A 17,238-nucleotide genomic window follows, 5' to 3' on the forward strand; every position below is an offset into this window, starting at 1 on the left:
GATTTTGATTTTTAGATTTTTTTTAAAGATAAGTACCCATGTCAATACTTTTATTTTTATTTAAAGCACCTTTTACAATTATTTTTATGTCAATGTAAACTTGGTATGTATCTATTCATTGTTGTCTGTTAAGAGAATATTCCCACTCTGTTAATTTCAACAAAACCAGCATAAATATATATATATATATATATATATATTTTTAAACTGCATGTTATATATAACAATAAGTGAAAGCTCTAAAAAGAAACATGGTGTTTTATTTAAACTAACTCATAAATTTAACAAGATGTTTTGTGATGTATTATAAGTTTTGAAAATTGTATGCATCATATTTTTTCGAGAGAAAAAAGAAAGAGTCTTAAACAACATATAAAAATGATTTAAATTCTTGTTCAAATATTCTATTGACAACCACGTCATGCTTTAAAATATCACCTTATCTTTAATCCTATCACCTCCTTTGTTTAATTTAATTTCAATTATGTCTTGGAAGTCATGTGCAAGATTCTCAATTCTTCACTTCCAAGTATTATTTCCGAGTCCAACTTGAATTCATTTAGAATCTTATTACTTCAAAATTTAAACGGTTTAGTGAATCTGGCATTTGATTAGGATTAAACTACACTATTTTAGGGGGTGCAGCACTACCCCCATCTGCGCTGTGTAGATGAATACTACTTTGCACACTAAAATTTATGGTGTATGATAAAACATGACGGTAACCCAGTTTGTTCATTTAATTTGTGTCACTTAGTGCCTTACTGGAATTCATATTAAGATAAACTTAAGGTACTTAGCTGCAGCCTCAGCAAGCTGGTTCAAAACTTCCCCCTTTGCACGCTTTCCTCATGAAAACGTCTACTACCCACTAGAAGATATCAGCGTGAAAAATTAGCAAACAACGATCAAATTCATTGAAACTTCTCAAGGGAGACAGTGTTCACGATGAGGTGAGGTTGAGTGAAAAAATGAAGGCGTGATGTGTATCATTCAGCTAGTAAACTATGGCGATGGTGATCATTACGATGAGCAACATCAATGGATGGAGTGGGTGGAGAACATCATGTGTTATATTAGAAACTGCAGTGACTTGTGACGATGGGGACAACGAAGGAATGAGGAGTCAACAACGAGCCATGAAAGTACAGGACAAACTGCAAAGGAGGAAGCTGTTTTTTCTTACTGTTCGACACGACACCAGTAGCATGAACACTTAAAATGTGAGATGATGGCCTTTGAATTTCTTTTCTACACACATGAAGATGGCCTTATGCACCTGGAGGGTCTCGTGTGGAGCGAACTAAGTTGCCGGGTCCGGAGAGGCAACCAGGAAAAATTCGCGTCTCGGACGGATATATCTGGTCAAATCATGGACATGTACACACCTACACTGTTCGACTAGCCTTCTCGTTTTTCAAGTTCAGCCAGAGCTTATTGGTAATGAACTCTGACGGAGATCGTTCAGTGCAAAATGTCAATCCCATGGGCAGCGCCATCTTTGTTGCAGCCAGAAGATTGATTTCCACAGATAGCTACTACTATATGAATACCTGATCAACTGTTCCTACACTGTGACAAGAGCCAGCGACAACGCTACCACAAACATCATCAGACTCCGAAAGAGGGTCCTCTTCACCACTCGCGTCGCACCACTGCCAATCCACCACACACAAGGTCACAAACCGTTCGACATGTTCAAACAATGCAGGAATCGACGAGAACATGACATAACCCAAAGATGATGTGAAGGCTCACCTCGGTACGTAGTAGCAGCTTCCATAGCCTGCAAAAGTCACCACAGATTTCTTAGCAAATAGTGCTCTAATTCTGCGACTGGACATATAACTGGCAGAGACTGCTTCTCAGAAGTTTGACACATTGGGTGGCTCAATGTACGTACTGGGATCGACATAAGTCAGCTCTGCGTCTCCGCCGAATATACACGACCGGGGATCCGTTTGGAACCAGTGGTAGTGGATGTTAAACGCATAGGAGGCGTGCGAGTAGGGTGTGTCGGGCAAGTAACAGTCACCGCCACGTTGAATGGGGTCGCACTTGGCCTTCCCCGCTCCACAAGCCCAGTCAATTCCCTACACAGACCATCAACGCAGCTCCACACAATCAATCCCACTCACCATCCATCAGTCACACCCCTAGTCGAAGCTCAGACTGTGGAGGATTCTCCATTCCACATACCTGTATCAAGCTGGTATTAGAAGCGCTTGACTTTGCAATGCACCACACTTTCTGGCCCGGGATTGCGCCACCACTGCTACCTCCTCCACCGCCACCACCGCTTCCAGGAGGTGATCCAGGAGTGGAACCATTACCGCCGCCTCCGCCACCACCGCCGCCAGGCACATCACTCCCATTCAAATAGTTAAACCCGTACTTGTGCGTCCCGTTCACGTAGAATAGCCCCCAATGCTGCGCCGATGCGGGCGGTGTCGGGCGCAAATTCTCGTCGTACAGGCTCACAATGTAGGCGTCGAACTCCACGCCAGGCCGCATCGGCGTCCCGGAGTTGTTCATTGACCGCTTCACGAGGTTCTGGTTGTACATTCTGGCATTCCAGTAATTCGCCGCTGGTTCATAAGACGGGTCTCCGTCGGAAGGCCAGCCTGTTTCGGTAACAGTTACCCCCACCGTCTTGTTGAGCTTAAGACAAGCCGCGATCACTGCATCGATTTGCGCGTCGTACAGGGAATTGTAAACCAGGCCATTGCCGGCATCAACAACAGGGGACGCGGGCTGGAAGAGAGCGTAGTCCAGCGGGACAGAGCCGGAGACAATGCTGTTCTGGTAGGAGTAGAAGGGGTATATATTGAGCATGAAAGGAGCCTTGGTTTCCTGGAGAAAAGCCAGCATGGGGTGTACTACTGCCGTGAGCGAGTCGAAGAAATGGCCCGCGGATGGGGGGTAGGAGACGTCCAACAGGCCGATTCCATGCGGCGAGGATACCTTGATGGAAGCGTCGTAGCCAAGCCTGACAAGGGAATTGTGGATGTTCTGCATCGCCGGGACGAGCGACGAAGAAAGATCGGGCCTGCTCGTGATGACTTCATTACCCACGGCGATGGCGTTGATATTGGTTAGACGGATGTAAGGGGCGACGTACTTGTTCACCCAGTCATCCGCAGAGCCTTGAGAGGCCGCGATGGCGGGTATCTCTTCGTTAGTCACCGCAATCATCACACGAATTTGAGTGCTTGCGAAAGCTTGGATAATACTGGGGTCGTGATCGAAGATTCGAACCCTGGATATATCGTACTGCTGCATAAGCGCGGCGGCGGTAGTGGCATCCGGGATGTTGTTGCCATTGCGTCCGTAGACTGCTCCGATAGCCGTCGCGTCTATGTATACGCACACAAGCATATTTCCGGTTACATGATAGACCGAAGACAACCGCAGATACCTTATCCTCGGTTCTGCTTGAAACGTTGACGGAGGCTTGTGTGAGAACTGAAAGTTGAGCTAACTCACCTGCCAGTGACCAGAAGAGGGAGAAGACGACCCAAGTGGCGAGCAGCGTGCTCCTCGCCGTAGACACCATTGTCGTGCTGGACCTTCGCTTGAAGGTCATCAACCCAGTGCCGAATACTGATTTCCTCACAGCACCATAGCCAGTGCGAAAATCACAAATAACCTACCCCCTAGCATGCATGTATTGAATGTGAGAGGATCCAGATCTATACTGCTACCGAGCTAGAAACCAATCCTGTAAGCCTCATCGATTCCTGTGGGCGCGTCACCCATGGCCAGTCCGAATTCCGCCACTAGCAGCGGTAAAATCTGCAAACGTTATCAGGAAGACTCAAACCTCTACTCCAATCCGCCACTGGCAGCAAGGAGAACCCAGACACTGGGTAACCGAAATGCTCACGCACCGGAAGCTGGGTAATCTCTCTCTTCCTCTCAGATTATCAGACGCAATCCCTGCCCAGTCGTCGTCGTTTACATGCCCCGAGTCTAAAGAATATAACCGACACTAGAACCGGACATTCAAACAGCAGCAAGACTCGTTCAACTACAGTGAGCAAGTAAATGGGGCGGCGCAAACCATACCTGAAGGCTGATATGATAGTATGAGCTACTTCAAATGGCGGACAAGACTCTATCAGCACGATCACTCCCCACTACTCGTCCACCGTAAATGTCTAGCGAGGCAGACTAGCTTGGACTGGTTCCGATACACAAGGATGGTGATCCGTGGACGCCAGCTCGCAACACCGAACCAAGCTCAGCTCGAAAGTTCGCTGCAACAGACCTCACAACCATCCAAAATTACCCGAACCCTAATGTTGCACTCTGCAGCACTGGCGATTTAGATGAGGTTGATTCAGCCCGGCTCATATGAATTCTTTCGCGCAAGCCCGGCGCCAGATCGGCTGATTAGCACTGGCGAGGAATCTAAAATGACACCTTTCGGGGATTCGGAGGCACACAGGGACCCCTCAATCAGTGCAGTATCGATCTACGAGTGCACACACGATCCCCCCCCCCCTCCCCCCCTTTCTGTACATAACGGGCTCTTGGGTCTCGTAGTAGATTTGTGGCAGTTCGTTGCAGTAGAGCAGGAGCCGGGGAGGGGGTTACTCTTTTCTTTTTTGCATTTTCTTTTGACTTTGTCGCTGCCACCTGTGCTGCGTCCTGTCATTTCGCTTTTGCAGACTGATTAGTGTGCTTTTTGATGTGCCATCCCCGCCACTCGTGCCTTGGTGGCCACAGGGTATTAGTCCAGACATGGATGCGGTTTCATGTGTTTGTGTTGGGGAGTGCAGTACGTTGAATCCAACATCGTTTCACATACTGTAGGAGGACGCAATAAGTTCAATCTCGGCCCACCACGGTAAATGAAAAATTCCATTTCAAGTGGCCTTTCGTGACAAACCAGTCCGGACGCTCATACAGAAGAAAAATATATACCTACCCATGGATGTAATAGATCATGATACCCAACATATTCATCGCAAGGTAAGAAACTAAGTTGGGCTACATTTTCGACGAAAAGCTGAATCAGAAGTGGCAATGGGAGATAACAAAAACTGCACATTTCTCCACACTGAATGCAAATCGTACTTCACTTTCACCACCCAGGATCAAGGAATCAGATTGTTACTATATGTGTGTTTTAATTTTATTTCTGACAGAAATGGACATCAACGGCAGCACAAGTCGAACTGCTTTAGCGCGGGTTTTAACTACAGCTCTTGCGCGCGCTCTCTCTCTCTCTCCCTGTGTCCACGTGGTAGCAGTGCAAATTTACCTCAGAAAGCAGTGTCATAGAGGTTTGCGCCAGCCGCGTCCTCATGCAGATTCTAGACATCCTCAACGCTTGCGAGGAATTTGAGGTCTAAGGTGGTCTGTGGAGGAAGAAGTCCGACCCACAACGAGAGCCGTGTCGTGGTCCAAACCCCATTGACCGTCCTAATAATGGAGGATCTGCCAGGGTGCAAGCTGGATGGAGCAGCGCTCGCCACCTGGGTTGCGGCTCCGTCGTCTCCACACAGCGGCGTTCATCGCTATCGAGGAAACTCTTTTCCTCCTACAGTGATTTCCGCCTATTGTTTCTGCTGTTAGCGGAAAATGCATCGCCTCATGTCTCCGTGCCTTCCCCACGCTTCATTCGTCGCTGCCGCAGCCCGAACGGTCACACACGACCTGCGTCTCCCCGCATCGGAAGCTGCCTTTCCTCGGAACCTTAAATCGGGGTTCGTCTTTTCCAATTTCAAACATACCAATTCTATTATTGTGGATTTGAATGAATCACGTTGACCTGGCCACGTTTCCATCGTCGGATCGCATGCCAGCTTAGGGCGGCGAAAGGAGCCTCCTACATTGTTGCGGAGCCGTTCGCAGGAAAGGGTTTCTTGCAACGGGTCCAACCTAAGCTTCATTCAAAGTTTCGAAGGTCGTTGGGGGTGTGGACCAGGCTTGGGATATGGTGCGAATGGTGAGCAGTGCATGGAGAGCCTCATCCGTGATCCTGGGATGATGTTAGGGTCCGTGTAGCGGCATCCAGCAGGGAGCGATGCCGATTTGTCAGACCACTGATCCTTAGTTCCGGTTTGCAGCAGACGAAGTCTTGGTTCTCACAGTTGGTGAAGGACAAACACGTGTTGCATATGAAGACATGACGGAGAGTCGTTTTCATCCTGCACTGACTTCCGGAAACTTGCTCACATTTCCAGGTCCTTGAAGCGGAGAACTTCGTCGTAACAGTTGCAGCGCTTCTGATCAACCTGTGGCGAGATTTTGCAAGAGAACTACTGAAACCACATGAAACTTAACCAAGAACCCGTTCTACAGTGTTACGTAGGTTTTGTCACGGCATTGCGCAATGGGTCCCCATCGGCGCAAGATGCGCGTTGCTCCGTAGCATAGAATCAAGCAATGAGCAGCTGAGGACCGTAGCCAACCTGTCGTTCAAATCTGCACCAGAAGAATCGAAGTATGAGATTTTGGGAGTGAAGACAGACGAGACCGAATCCTGGGTGTATGTGAGAATTGCTCACCGATGTTTGAAATGTTGTGCAAATTTTAGAATTCTAGGTCAAATGCCGGGAGTTTCGCAAAAGCTGTTTCCTCTTTAACCTACCCTATGTGATGTTAGCTATTCAAGACATATTAGACCTCAGTGTTGAATACCATGCTGCAGAAATCCCCCCAATTGCCGAGATTAAAATTTCATGATTCGTGATCCGTGCAGCAGGTTCACATACAAAACATGGCTATCAAATTCAGCATTTAAGGCAGCTACTTGCAATCGGCATGCTCCTTGAGAGGTTGTGGCACCACCATGGTACAATGTCGTCAGCTCATCCTCGGAACATTTCTTTCGAGTTCTCGATTGCTGAAGTCGTGCACTGTAACAGGTTTAGGAAATTCTGACATGAAATCTCTTTTTTAACTCATGGCAATCCTTAACTTCGTCTCTGACCCTTGTCAGGAGCATCCCAATGCAATATCATGCACGGTATTCCTTCGCATGCACTTTCGCTGTACACGACACCCACTACATTCCCTAAGTTGATATTTTAGCACCTGAAACGTAATCCGCAGACGGCAGGTCGTTTCGTGATGACAACCCAGCATAGAATCCTGGCACGGATCGGTAACTACGACTGGCACGGAGACTCAAATTTGTTCCTGTTTCATTGTACTATGAGTCGTCGTGATGGGACGAGTAAGACTGCGAAACAATGGCAAGCAAATTAGCAAATCAGTTCTGATAAACCGCTCAGTTTCCTTTCAGTTAACTTGGTTCAACGATCGACACTACGATGTGAAGACGAATCGCATTCCTGCGTAACCAGCCCTCTTGATGCTAAAGCACTCTGTTACTACAAAAATTGATTTTACTCATGATTGCGTTTATGAGCGAGGACCAACATCAAGGTCATTACCCGTTGTTGAATGTGGTCTGGGATTCTGAACTTGCCTACAAGTACTGTAGTTCAGAATTGCATAGAGGAAGCGCAGCAGCTCATTCTTCTTTACTTGCACAAACCCTAGAACTCCAAACTATGGAGCTGCCTCAATTTCTGTAAAATCTGGGGGGTGGGGGGTGGAAACTGGAATGTGCGCACGTCTTCTTGCACAGCTTCTAGAAGCTTGCCCAGGGAGCCAAATTTCGTGCACGCCGCGCTTTGTGCATGTACGAGGGAGCTGGTTAAACACACTCTATCGATCCTGCCCCGCCGCGTGTCGCGATCGTTGTTTATGCATCGTGATTGAGGATGCAGGGTCCCCTCGCGATCCAATTCTCCTGCAAGTGCCTCGAAGCGAAATCCTACATGCACAGTTTCTAAGAGGCTGTTCTGTTCGCAATCCAGAGACTCCTTCCTGGTTACATCCAAAGTACAAATATTGACTTCGAGACGACCTTCAAACTGACTTTCAGCGGAATGCAGAATTGCGAACAAAGTGTACATTTTTATATGGAAAAAATTACTCCACATCCACAAATCTATGAAATCTTCTACGCGTGATGTTTGGTCTTCGTCAGAATGGGCTGAAATCTAGCTACAGAGCATTCAAAGTCATGTCCAAGTACGACCTCCAGACGACATTGTGGATCGCTTTGGGGCCTTTTTCCTATTCTTTAATCTATATTTAGGCTTGAATATTACGCCTTTCTCTCCTTCCTATCGTCCGCCTGCGACTCGCGGAACGCACTTCCGGGTATTAGCGTTGATTATGGTCACTGAATGTACCCGTATTGGGTTTAAGGGCCCCACACCAATCCTACCGAACCACACACGCTTGACGTTTTTGACCCACCCTGCCACACGGAGTCTTTCCTGTCACGAAGGGCGGACGATGACGACGACTTTCGTTTCTGGGAGCCACTATGAAGGACGATCTCCACTTTTCTTGGCGAGCTTGTCCCTAAGTTGATGCACAAAGCGGCACCACCAATCGCCGAAGTAATTTCGTGTGGGATTGCTTGATCGTCGAGGAATCCGAGCATGTGACAGGCAGCTTGCGGCGCAGAATTGTAATCGTGGCCTGCACTGGGAGGTGTGGGTGCGTTTGATTGTTAGCGAAGCCATCGTCTCCGAATCGCCGACGCCCGGTGTTGCAGCGACTAGTGTACAGTTTGTTCACTACCCTCGATCCCGTTGCAAAAATACTGGCCGGAAGGAGTTGAGTCTCCTTCGAAACGCAGAATTTGCTAGGTCCCGGCACTGCCCTCCTCTCCCCATGTTGACAGAAGCATAATTGATCGCTGACTAATAACGCAAAAGCGTCAATTCACTCGATCGCCTCGAAAATACTGTTGTAATAGCCGTGGGCCTGAATTTGTTCGCTTGTTGTTGATTATTGATCGAGAGCAGAAGAATTCAAAAATTAAACAAATTTGAGGTTACATCGAAGATGTGCTGATTTCATCTTATCGCGTCGCTTGGACTTTTCACTGTAGTTGGTGACCCGCCATAGCCAGATGCTCGCTGCAATTCCTCTGACGTGCGAATTCCTGGGTGCAGATTTTCAAGGATGGCTAGCGTTGGAGGTTTGTGCGAGCGAGACCTACTACCCCCGCAGAGTGAGTCTTCGGGGCTAGGACTTTTTTGGTCACGAACACCACGAAGCTGTGGAATGTCTTCGGCAAACAATGGCTGCTGCTCCATGGACGACAGAGAGCCTGAGGGAGGATGCAATCCGCGCCCATTCGACACTCACAGGTTCGCTTCTGCCATGGCTCTAGTCAAATTCGTGCGTGTATGTTGTGGATATTCACACCATAAAACGTAAGCCTTGAGGACGATTTGTAGGTTTGAGACGTGCCGAATTGTTTGGTGATTCCTGTACAGTGAAGAAAGAGCGGAGAAATTGGCATTGCTACGCAATCACGTTGGTGGAAAGACATCCACGCCGGAATTATCACGCATTCGGGCTCCAAGAAAAGGTGGAAAACGGCACCACAATGTGGTGAATGGCGAACGAGGCCTTTTGATGTCGTCGCAAGAAAATGGCGACTCCGAAAATGCGAACACGGATGGGATGAAGCGCTTCCGACCCAAGGTGAATGTCCACTGAAGTTGTTTTGGAAGCATACCCCATGCGTAGTTTCTGGGAATGTCATTATATACCTTGCAGCATTCATGGACCAACATGCACTAGAGCTGTGTTCTGCATTTTGTTCATTATTAACGTGATGATTTGTATTCTTGCAGCTACTGAGAGGATTGCCCAGTTATGTGAAGATTGTGGAAGTGGGGCCGCGAGACGGCTTGCAGAATGAGAAGACGACTGTCCCTACCCACGTGAAAGTGATGCTCATCCGCCGGCTTGCTGCAGCAGGCTTACCAGTTGTGGAAGCCACCAGCTTCGTGTCCCCGAAATGGGTGCCTCAGGTATTTATTACATGACAATCACCAAGTCATCACACGAGGACCAATGTATTTGCCCACATTTCTTGAAGCTGTAGATTGGATATTCCCGTTATTGAAATCGATTCGTCGTCGCTGACGAATTTGTTGTATTGGCAGCTTGCGGATGCGAAAGACGTCATGGCTGACGTCCGGCATTGTACGAGTAGGTGCCGATTTCCAGTGCTGACTCCAAACCTTCGAGGTTTTGAGGCAGCGATAGAAGCTGGAGCGAAAGAGGTGGCCTTCTTTACAGCAGCCTCTGAGTCATTTGTCAAGGCGAACATCAATTGTAGCCTGGAAGAGAGCTTGGTTCGTTACCGTCAGGTCTGCAAGGCAGCCAAAGAGCGCAACATCCCTGTTAGAGGATACGTGTCCTGCGCTGTCGCATGTCCTATCGAAGGGCCAATGTCGGCAGCCAAAGTTGCTTATGTGGCTAAAGAGCTCTACGACATGGGCTGCTACGAGATCTCTCTTGGTGACACCATTGGCGTCGGTACCCCAGGCACGGTCGTGCCGATGCTTGAAGCTGTGATGGCTGTGGTGCCAGTCGAGAGCCTGGCGGTGCATTTCCACGACACTTACGGGCAGGCTCTGGTAAACATCCTCGTCGCACTTCAGGTATGAAGCGTGCCTACTGCACCAAATTATTTCGTACCAGAAAATGAGTTTTGGTGATCGTTTTACAGTTCAAAAAACTGTTGGTAATAGTACTGAAGCTAATCCTACATGGCGATCAACTGAATGCAGATGGGCATCAGTGTGGTGGACTCATCGGTGGCGGGCCTGGGCGGATGCCCATATGCCAAAGGAGCTACCGGAAATGTGGCCACCGAGGATGTGATCTACTTGTTGAATGGCCTCGGCATCCAACACAATGTCAGCCTCGACAAAGTGATTGCAGTCGGTGAATTCATCTGCGACCAACTGGGCCGAACATCTTGCTCCAAGACTGCCACCGCTTCCATGGCGAAGCTCAAGTTGGAGAAGGCGAATATGTGATTTACAATAGCCACGTTCTCCAAACGGTTTTAATCTAACTCGTTTTTCACGTTTGAACTCTAAGACTACCAATTGACCCATTTTTCCATGAAAACCTGCCACTGGCAGGAGATTTCTGTACCTTGTCAATATGACAGTGATGAAATCACTTTCCATGCAATATAAAAGATTCCTTCAACGCCTCTTGATTTATTTAAATAAGGGGCACAAATTGTTCAAAAACAGATTACAGGATGTCTTTTTGTGAAGCACGCTCACACGAATGTGGCTGAAGTTCACAAACCACTACAGGCAAGCCCGACCCTAATAGTCCCAAGCATTGCTGGTTCCATACAAGTATGGTATCTGATGGGTATCCTGCCTCGCCAGCGTAGCCGTGTTCGGCGTCGGAACGATTTGTTTGTCTTTTAGCTCTTAGTGTTCCGCTTCACTCTCGATGCGGTCTCTAAGGGCGTCTTTGCCTTCGGGTGTGGAAGTTTCCATGACGGATTCATTCTCCATTGACACCCTCTGCTCTCACCACACATCCCTGTGACTCTTCCTCACGCCCTGTGTGCACGCCATCGCAGTCTCACCAATTCGTCTCTCATCCCAGCAGATCAACCTCTTTTGCTCTCGCCCCTCTTTCTCTCGCTTGCTTAACTCGGTCTCTGAAGATAGCATGCCAAATAAATTGGGAAAGCCCTCAAAAAGTGTTTGAAGAGAATTAGACTTGAACTAAGACTGATAATGCAACAGTTAGATAACCCTTGCTCGCCACCATGCCACACCACACCGCACCAGATCCCAACTGTTCCCCTGGCCTGACAGGAATCAGCCCTGGGCCCATCTCTTTTCACCAAGCCAAAAGAGAAAATTCAACATCACCTTTACAGCCCCGAAAACAAGCATTTGGTTGATGGCGTGGGAGGTCAGGAGGTGGTTGGCAATCACTATCCACTGGAACCTAGAACACCAATATCGTGAATTTTCTTTCCGTACATTTCTATCTGCAAGAGCTTATGACTAGACTCCAATGCAGTGTCATTTGAGGACTTGAGGGTGAGCGTTAGCTGCACGAACTAAGTTATGCATGGGATGTAGCAGTTGCCAGAATGTCGTGACTGATAAGTGATGCATTTGGCCAGGATTAAAGATGCTCATTACACACAAGATCTTAAGATGTTGCATCGTGAACCGATATCGTAATCAACAAAATAGTGAGCCAAGCGACAAAAACTTTTTCATGATAACCGTGATTATGATTGTTTAACTTCTCGTACAATATAACATAATGCAGCAGATCTGAACATATGCAAATTCATTACAATGACGGAGTCAATCACTTTAGTAGTACTAACATTCTCCTCCTGCATAGTTTACATTGTTTCAGTGATTGAGCATCTGTTCAGAGTCTTGATGCATGTTGCGATGATGAAGCATTAGGATCAAGTTGCACGACGACCTGGTAGAAAACCAAACCAACCCACGGCGATCTTTAGGTCAAGGAATCGAACCAATCCATTTGATGCAAATAGCAAGAAATTAAACAACTTGAGGACGCTGCGAAAGAGGCGCAATTACCTTGCCAACACTTTTTCCTGATTGAAGATGCTCAACAGCATCAGCCACAGAATGGACCCCAACAAACTTCTTTGAGTCGATCGAAATCTTGAGTTTACCCGAACTGTACAAATCGTAAAGCTTGTCGATGTGCTGCTGATACATCCGCACGTAGTGCACGAGGAAGAAACCAGACTGCGTATCCCAAATCATTCCAACCACCACACGAGTTAAAACCATGAATCTGTCTACGCTTTAATTCAATTTTCAGGTACATCATTGCTACTGAATAAGTACTTACCACTGTTTGCGACTTCCACAGCAGCTTCTCGCAGAGTCGAGGATAATTTGCTGGCTTCCAGTTCCCTCCCTCGCCCTCCGTGTACTGCGACATCATGCCGATGACCACCATACGGCCGAACATCGCTAGAGCGTTCATGCAGGTGTCAAACATCTCGCCTCCCACTGATTCATAGATGATGTTTACTCCCTTGGGATACTCCTTCTTCAAGACTTCTTTTACGTTCTCTTTCTTGTAGTCGATGACGCGGTCGACGCCCAAGTCCTTAAGCAGCGCTGCCTTATCTGCTCCACCACATGTGGCCACCACCTTGTTGCCCGCTAACTTGGCCAACTGCACTGCAAACTGGCCGGTTCCTCCAGCGGCTGCTGTCACTAATACCGTCTCTCCCTTCGTCATTCTTCCTGCCTGATGTTGACAAGAATTCAATGATACCGAACTGTCCCTGGTCGCTTATCTCCACCATAAATGAGAATTCATTGGAAAAATAGATAAGAAAAGCAATGAATTAAAAGGTATTTCAGAACGACAGCTAATTACCTGCTCAAGACTAATAGATGCAGTAAGCCCTGATGTTAGCATCGCCACAACTTCAGGAGTCGCCACTGGTACTGAAAACACGTGTTTTACAGGCATCTGCAAGGATCAACCAAGTTGTACATCATGTCCTTGAAGTTATATGAAATCTTAGTTGCATGCAGAAGATTTACTTATGAATAAGATCTGCCGATCTGCAGGAAGTGCCACAGATAAACTAGAATAAGTGAGGAGGAGGATGATTCAGGGATCATTAAACAGTACCTCCTTATATTCTGAAAACCCGCCATATGCAACGGTGGCAACCGCCGACCCAGGTTTCAAATTCGCATCCAACACGCCGTCGCCTACACCGGCAATGAGTCCCACAGCCTGCTCCACACACAATTTCAGTTGAAAAAGTTCACAAAAATTCAAAAAACACAAATAGAACATGTTACATGAAAAGATTCAGCAGGGTAAAACAGGGGGAACGTTAATCTGCGCATGAGTTGACTTTAGAAAAATACCTCAAAGCCACAATCAAGAGGCAATCCCGCAGCTGCCTCTTGTACACTAGCGTGGTATCTCCCTGCGCTGAAGTTTACCTACGGACATTTCAACAGACATTTCAATCAGAACAATCAAAATATCAAATGGTGCCTCGAGTGGAGCATGACTGATTGAAAACCTGAAGATGGAACTGATGCAAAATGAAGTAGAGAGGAATACTCACATCACTAGCGTTGATACCAACATACAGATACTTAATAAGAACGTGGCCAGGCTTAACAGGAGGTTTGTAAGTCACAGTCACAACTTTAGTCGCTGCTCGGAAATTAGAACTCAAAGTGTGCACTACACTGCAGAAACCGAACAAAAACAATGTTAAAACCAAGACAGCAGTCCGTTAAGAACACTGATCACAAATCAAAAGATTTTTGATAGCAATCCTTAAAAAAATAAGAAACGCAACATAGGGTTTAGAAAAAGGTTCTGACTACTTACACTTTTTGGAATTGTGAGGGTATGGGAGGTGCCAGGGCCAAAGGAGCATTGCTCGGTTTGCTCTGTAGCCCAGTCACTCTGTATTTCTTCTTCTCTTCTTCAGATGGCCAGAACTGAGTGGGATTTCTCGCTGGAATCCAAACACAGGCTCCAGCCTGACGCTCATCGTCGAGTACCATGAATGCACCTACCCATAGTATACAACATAATACATAATCATTCAGCATACACTTCAGGATATGCTGTAATAAGCAAATTCCTAAGTGGGGCTTTCGTAAAGACTAATCTCAGATAGTGACGAAGTTCACCTTCCAGTATTCGATCCATGGTTACGTAACCAAGATTGTTTATGAACTTCTTCCCGGCTGACGATACGCTTTCCAAAAACTGTGTCTGCACAAACTGCTCGACCACAAAAATAAATCAACTTCAGTTAGAATGAATATGCACAGGTGAGTGCGTCAATAACAGTTACAGAGGTTATTGACCAAAACAGGGGAAGTAATTAAACCTCAGGACATAACGCATTAGCACGAATTTCCAACTTCTTCAAACCCAGGAGGGCCCTTGTGAACATCACAACGCCACCTGTATCATGCAGTAACAGTAGACTGAGCCAAAAACTAAAACTCAAAAAAGAAGCCAAAGATTTTAATTTTTTAAAATAACACAAACGAAGATGTTACTGAAGATTATGGAATCCCACGGAAGTTAACTAAAAACCTCAAACAGAAGATGCAAATGAGCTAGATTGACTTAGTTCAATAAACCTTTGCTGGCTGAATATATAGGTCCAAACTGCATGGGGTATAAACCAGCAGCAGAGGCAATATTGAGGATAAGACCTCCTCGACCTTTCATTGCTTGAACCTGCGAAGAAATAAAAACGCCTACAAGTGATTCAATACATAATCAACCCGTGCACACGTGTAAAAGTAAATTATCGAGAACACATCATCCACTCGTGTATAAATGTGAAGCGTTCATGTACCGCTAGCCGTGTGCCGTCAATGACAGCGGTCAAGTTAATGTCCACCACTTTGCGCCATTCAGGCTTCCTTTCATCATTTTTGTCTTCATAGAAATTACTCTCCTCTCCAAGACCAGCATTATTGATACAAATATCCAGCCGTCCGAATACACGTTGATGTTGGGCAAATGCGGCAGCCAGTTCAGCTGAACACAGACAAGAATCTCAAGGATGTAAAATGACCACTTTCTAATCCAGACAGTAAACTGATTTGGAATTGGAATAACAAGCTGAAAAAAATGTAAAAAGGAAGTACATGTTTATTGGATCTTTGAGCAAGCTAACGCAGAATTTCCTTAAAATTCAACATACCAGTTTTACTGACATCGCATTTTATGAAAATGGCTGATGGAGAATTAGGCTTGTAAGAAATCTGGGCATGCGCTTCACCCACTAAACGCACCGTCTCTTGGCCTTGTTCAGACGCCAAGTCAAGCACCGAGAGTTGAACCCCACGTTTGGCAAGAGCCACTGCCAAGGCTCGTCCTAAAAACACCCAAAACCAATGTGTGTGCGATAGATTAATTATTCACGACTCGGCAAGTTCCTGACGAAAAAATAATTCGCAAATGAGGCTCACATTGAACTCATTCAATTCATGAAAGCTGAACATTTGCATGTGGACCGGTGGAGGAAGACAACCTATTCCGCCTCCAGCTCCTGTGATCAGAGCAGCTTGACCTGCCTCCACCTTCATTTTCCCGACTTTTGAACACTCCTGTTCGCAAACATTCAAGCAAGATATGCAAATAAATGATGAAATAAACCAGATAAATATGATAGTGAGAAACACATTGACCTCGCTAAAATCCAAATTCGTCTGAAATTGATTTTGAAATATGTACGATGAGATTCTGATTGCTTGGAAACACACAAGCCACCTTAGAAATACCCTACTCAAGAAACACACTACTGATGTATAAAATCGTTGATGATTCGACTCACACTGAAACCTCCACTTTACAAATCCCAATCGCATCAAAAACACCTGAGCTTCGCCACAAGGAATCACAAACGGACCTACAAATGCTATCACAATTCAACACTTAACCCAAATCGTGAAAACCTCGAGAGAGTGCTACACCGCACAGTATCACCACTTTCTCTAGCAATTACAACCCCAAACGGATCCAGCAATCCCGTGGACAAAACCATCGTCCCACAACATTCCAAATCAATGAATCTCAAAATCTAGCTACGGCTCTAGCAAACTCAGACGCGAATTCAGAAACCGCAATCAGGGATTGATCACCTCTTCTCAGAAATAGAATTTGGGTGACATGAGGAATTCAAGAGCTTGTTGAGTGAGGAACACAGAATTCGAGGAGATGACCAGCTTCAATTCTCAGACGCAAATTCGTCAGGAAAACGACGATGCTGCAGGAAAACACAGAGAAGAAAGAGGTATCCTTCACATGCTTCAAACAAGTGGCAATTTTGAACCAAAACCTCAACTAGCAAACAAATCGTTCTCTGCGAAATCGGGAAGTATATGTAGCAAATCTGGCGAATAACCCCCAACAATTTACACACAAATTATCCATTGCACCGTGAAATCCACCGCAGAAACGTACACACACAGACGTTCCCCATGATGTTCCCGCACTGGGCACATGTGTTCACGGTGTTCCCACTGGTTGAAGTAACATGGCAAACTTCGTCCCAAAAAAGGTCACCACAGTCCACATTATTGAATAGATACTCTGACAAGCTACTCGTAAGGTAAGACCCAAGTACCCAAGTACCCAATTCCTCTATTCTTCTCAGTGTCACGAAATTTGTTTCAATGAGTCTCAATCGGTGCACATCTGTGAGGTCGTTGGTCCAACCGTATGTTTGTGTATTTGATACGTAGCCAGTTCAGTGATACAGCATTTGTGATACACTTGATTCGTACACATATCCAGGACGGTTGAGTTCTTGAGTCCATGATAAGGAACGATTTCCTAAGTTAGTTTTGT

General features: G+C 46.3%; 3 protein-coding genes and 2 long non-coding RNA genes across 10 annotated transcripts; 2 read left to right on the plus strand and 3 right to left on the minus strand.

Annotated features, from left to right (window-relative positions):
• Positions 1 to 1,211: 1,211 nt before the first annotated feature.
• LOC112288480 (glucan endo-1,3-beta-glucosidase 12) lies at positions 1,212 to 4,526 on the minus strand. The gene is made up of 6 exons (XM_024532678.2): positions 4,069 to 4,526; positions 3,487 to 3,795; positions 2,200 to 3,356; positions 1,904 to 2,093; positions 1,759 to 1,786; positions 1,212 to 1,655 (listed from the first exon to the last, which is right to left on the minus strand). The coding sequence occupies exons 2-6, from the start codon at positions 3,584 to 3,586 to the stop codon at positions 1,568 to 1,570; spliced, it is 1,563 nt and encodes a 520-aa protein (XP_024388446.1). The 5' UTR covers positions 3,587 to 3,795; positions 4,069 to 4,526; the 3' UTR covers positions 1,212 to 1,567.
• Positions 4,527 to 5,115: 589 nt separating this feature from the next.
• LOC149988175 (uncharacterized) lies at positions 5,116 to 7,829 on the minus strand. The gene is made up of 3 exons (XR_016505644.1): positions 7,410 to 7,829; positions 6,802 to 7,195; positions 5,116 to 6,435 (listed from the first exon to the last, which is right to left on the minus strand). It is a non-coding gene; the product is annotated as an uncharacterized LOC149988175 (long non-coding RNA).
• On the plus strand, positions 6,363 to 7,091 carry LOC112288482 (uncharacterized). 2 transcript variants are annotated; one of them, XR_002971585.2, is made up of 3 exons: positions 6,363 to 6,503; positions 6,713 to 6,805; positions 6,953 to 7,091. It is a non-coding gene; the product is annotated as an uncharacterized LOC112288482 (long non-coding RNA). The 2 variants fall into 2 exon arrangements; XR_016505643.1 differs by lacking the exon at positions 6,953 to 7,091 and having other exon boundaries at positions 6,713 to 6,939.
• Positions 7,830 to 8,396: 567 nt separating the features above from the next.
• LOC112288481 (uncharacterized) lies at positions 8,397 to 11,102 on the plus strand. Of its 2 annotated transcripts, none has more exons than XM_024532680.3 (6): positions 8,397 to 8,787; positions 8,994 to 9,191; positions 9,321 to 9,531; positions 9,684 to 9,863; positions 9,999 to 10,499; positions 10,629 to 11,102. In XM_024532680.3, the coding sequence occupies exons 2-6, from the start codon at positions 9,004 to 9,006 to the stop codon at positions 10,878 to 10,880; spliced, it is 1,332 nt and encodes a 443-aa protein (XP_024388448.1). In that variant the 5' UTR covers positions 8,397 to 8,787; positions 8,994 to 9,003; the 3' UTR covers positions 10,881 to 11,102. The 2 variants fall into 2 exon arrangements, with proteins under 2 accessions (XP_024388448.1, XP_024388447.1); XM_024532679.3 differs by having other exon boundaries at positions 8,397 to 8,684.
• Positions 11,103 to 12,099: 997 nt separating this feature from the next.
• Positions 12,100 to 16,810, minus strand: LOC112288479 (uncharacterized). 4 transcript variants are annotated; one of them, XM_024532675.3, is made up of 16 exons: positions 16,530 to 16,729; positions 16,223 to 16,265; positions 15,920 to 15,995; positions 15,590 to 15,763; positions 15,239 to 15,423; positions 15,018 to 15,117; positions 14,759 to 14,835; positions 14,556 to 14,649; positions 14,248 to 14,434; positions 13,976 to 14,102; positions 13,770 to 13,847; positions 13,525 to 13,632; positions 13,264 to 13,359; positions 12,724 to 13,131; positions 12,444 to 12,617; positions 12,100 to 12,324 (listed from the first exon to the last, which is right to left on the minus strand). In XM_024532675.3, the coding sequence occupies exons 3-16, from the start codon at positions 15,972 to 15,974 to the stop codon at positions 12,268 to 12,270; spliced, it is 1,920 nt and encodes a 639-aa protein (XP_024388443.1). In that variant the 5' UTR covers positions 15,975 to 15,995; positions 16,223 to 16,265; positions 16,530 to 16,729; the 3' UTR covers positions 12,100 to 12,267. The 4 variants fall into 4 exon arrangements, with proteins under 4 accessions (XP_024388443.1, XP_024388441.1, XP_024388442.1 ...); XM_024532673.3 differs by having other exon boundaries at positions 16,223 to 16,297; XM_024532674.3 differs by having other exon boundaries at positions 16,223 to 16,306; positions 16,530 to 16,671.
• Between the last annotated feature and the right edge of the window lie 428 nt (positions 16,811 to 17,238).

This window comes from Physcomitrium patens, chromosome 11, assembly GCF_059467195.1.
Source record: "Physcomitrium patens ecotype Gransden chromosome 11, ASM5946719v1, whole genome shotgun sequence".
In the NCBI taxonomy this organism is placed as follows: Eukaryota; Viridiplantae; Streptophyta; class Bryopsida; order Funariales; family Funariaceae; genus Physcomitrium; species Physcomitrium patens.

Coding starts and splice junctions, on each gene's coding strand:
- LOC112288480 (XM_024532678.2), bottom strand. CDS start 3,586: ATGACCTTCAAGCGAAGGTCCAGCACGACAATGGTGTCTACGGCGAGG. Junction 3,357..3,486: donor CCTCTTCTGGTCACTGGCAG/GTGAGTTAGCTC, acceptor GCGTATACATAG/ACGCGACGGCTATCGGAGCA. Junction 2,094..2,199: donor CTAATACCAGCTTGATACAG/GTATGTGGAATG, acceptor TGGTCTGTGTAG/GGAATTGACTGGGCTTGTGG.
- LOC112288481 (XM_024532680.3), top strand. CDS start 9,004: ATGGCTAGCGTTGGAGGTTTGTGCGAGCGAGACCTACTACCCCCGCAG. Junction 9,532..9,683: donor TGAAGCGCTTCCGACCCAAG/GTGAATGTCCAC, acceptor GTATTCTTGCAG/CTACTGAGAGGATTGCCCAG. Junction 9,864..9,998: donor CCCCGAAATGGGTGCCTCAG/GTATTTATTACA, acceptor TTGTATTGGCAG/CTTGCGGATGCGAAAGACGT.
- LOC112288479 (XM_024532676.3), bottom strand. CDS start 15,974: ATGAAGGTGGAGGCAGGTCAAGCTGCTCTGATCACAGGAGCTGGAGGC. Junction 15,118..15,238: donor TTGACGGCACACGGCTAGCG/GTACATGAACGC, acceptor ATTTCTTCGCAG/GTTCAAGCAATGAAAGGTCG. Junction 13,848..13,975: donor TTGGTATCAACGCTAGTGAT/GTGAGTATTCCT, acceptor AAATGTCCGTAG/GTAAACTTCAGCGCAGGGAG.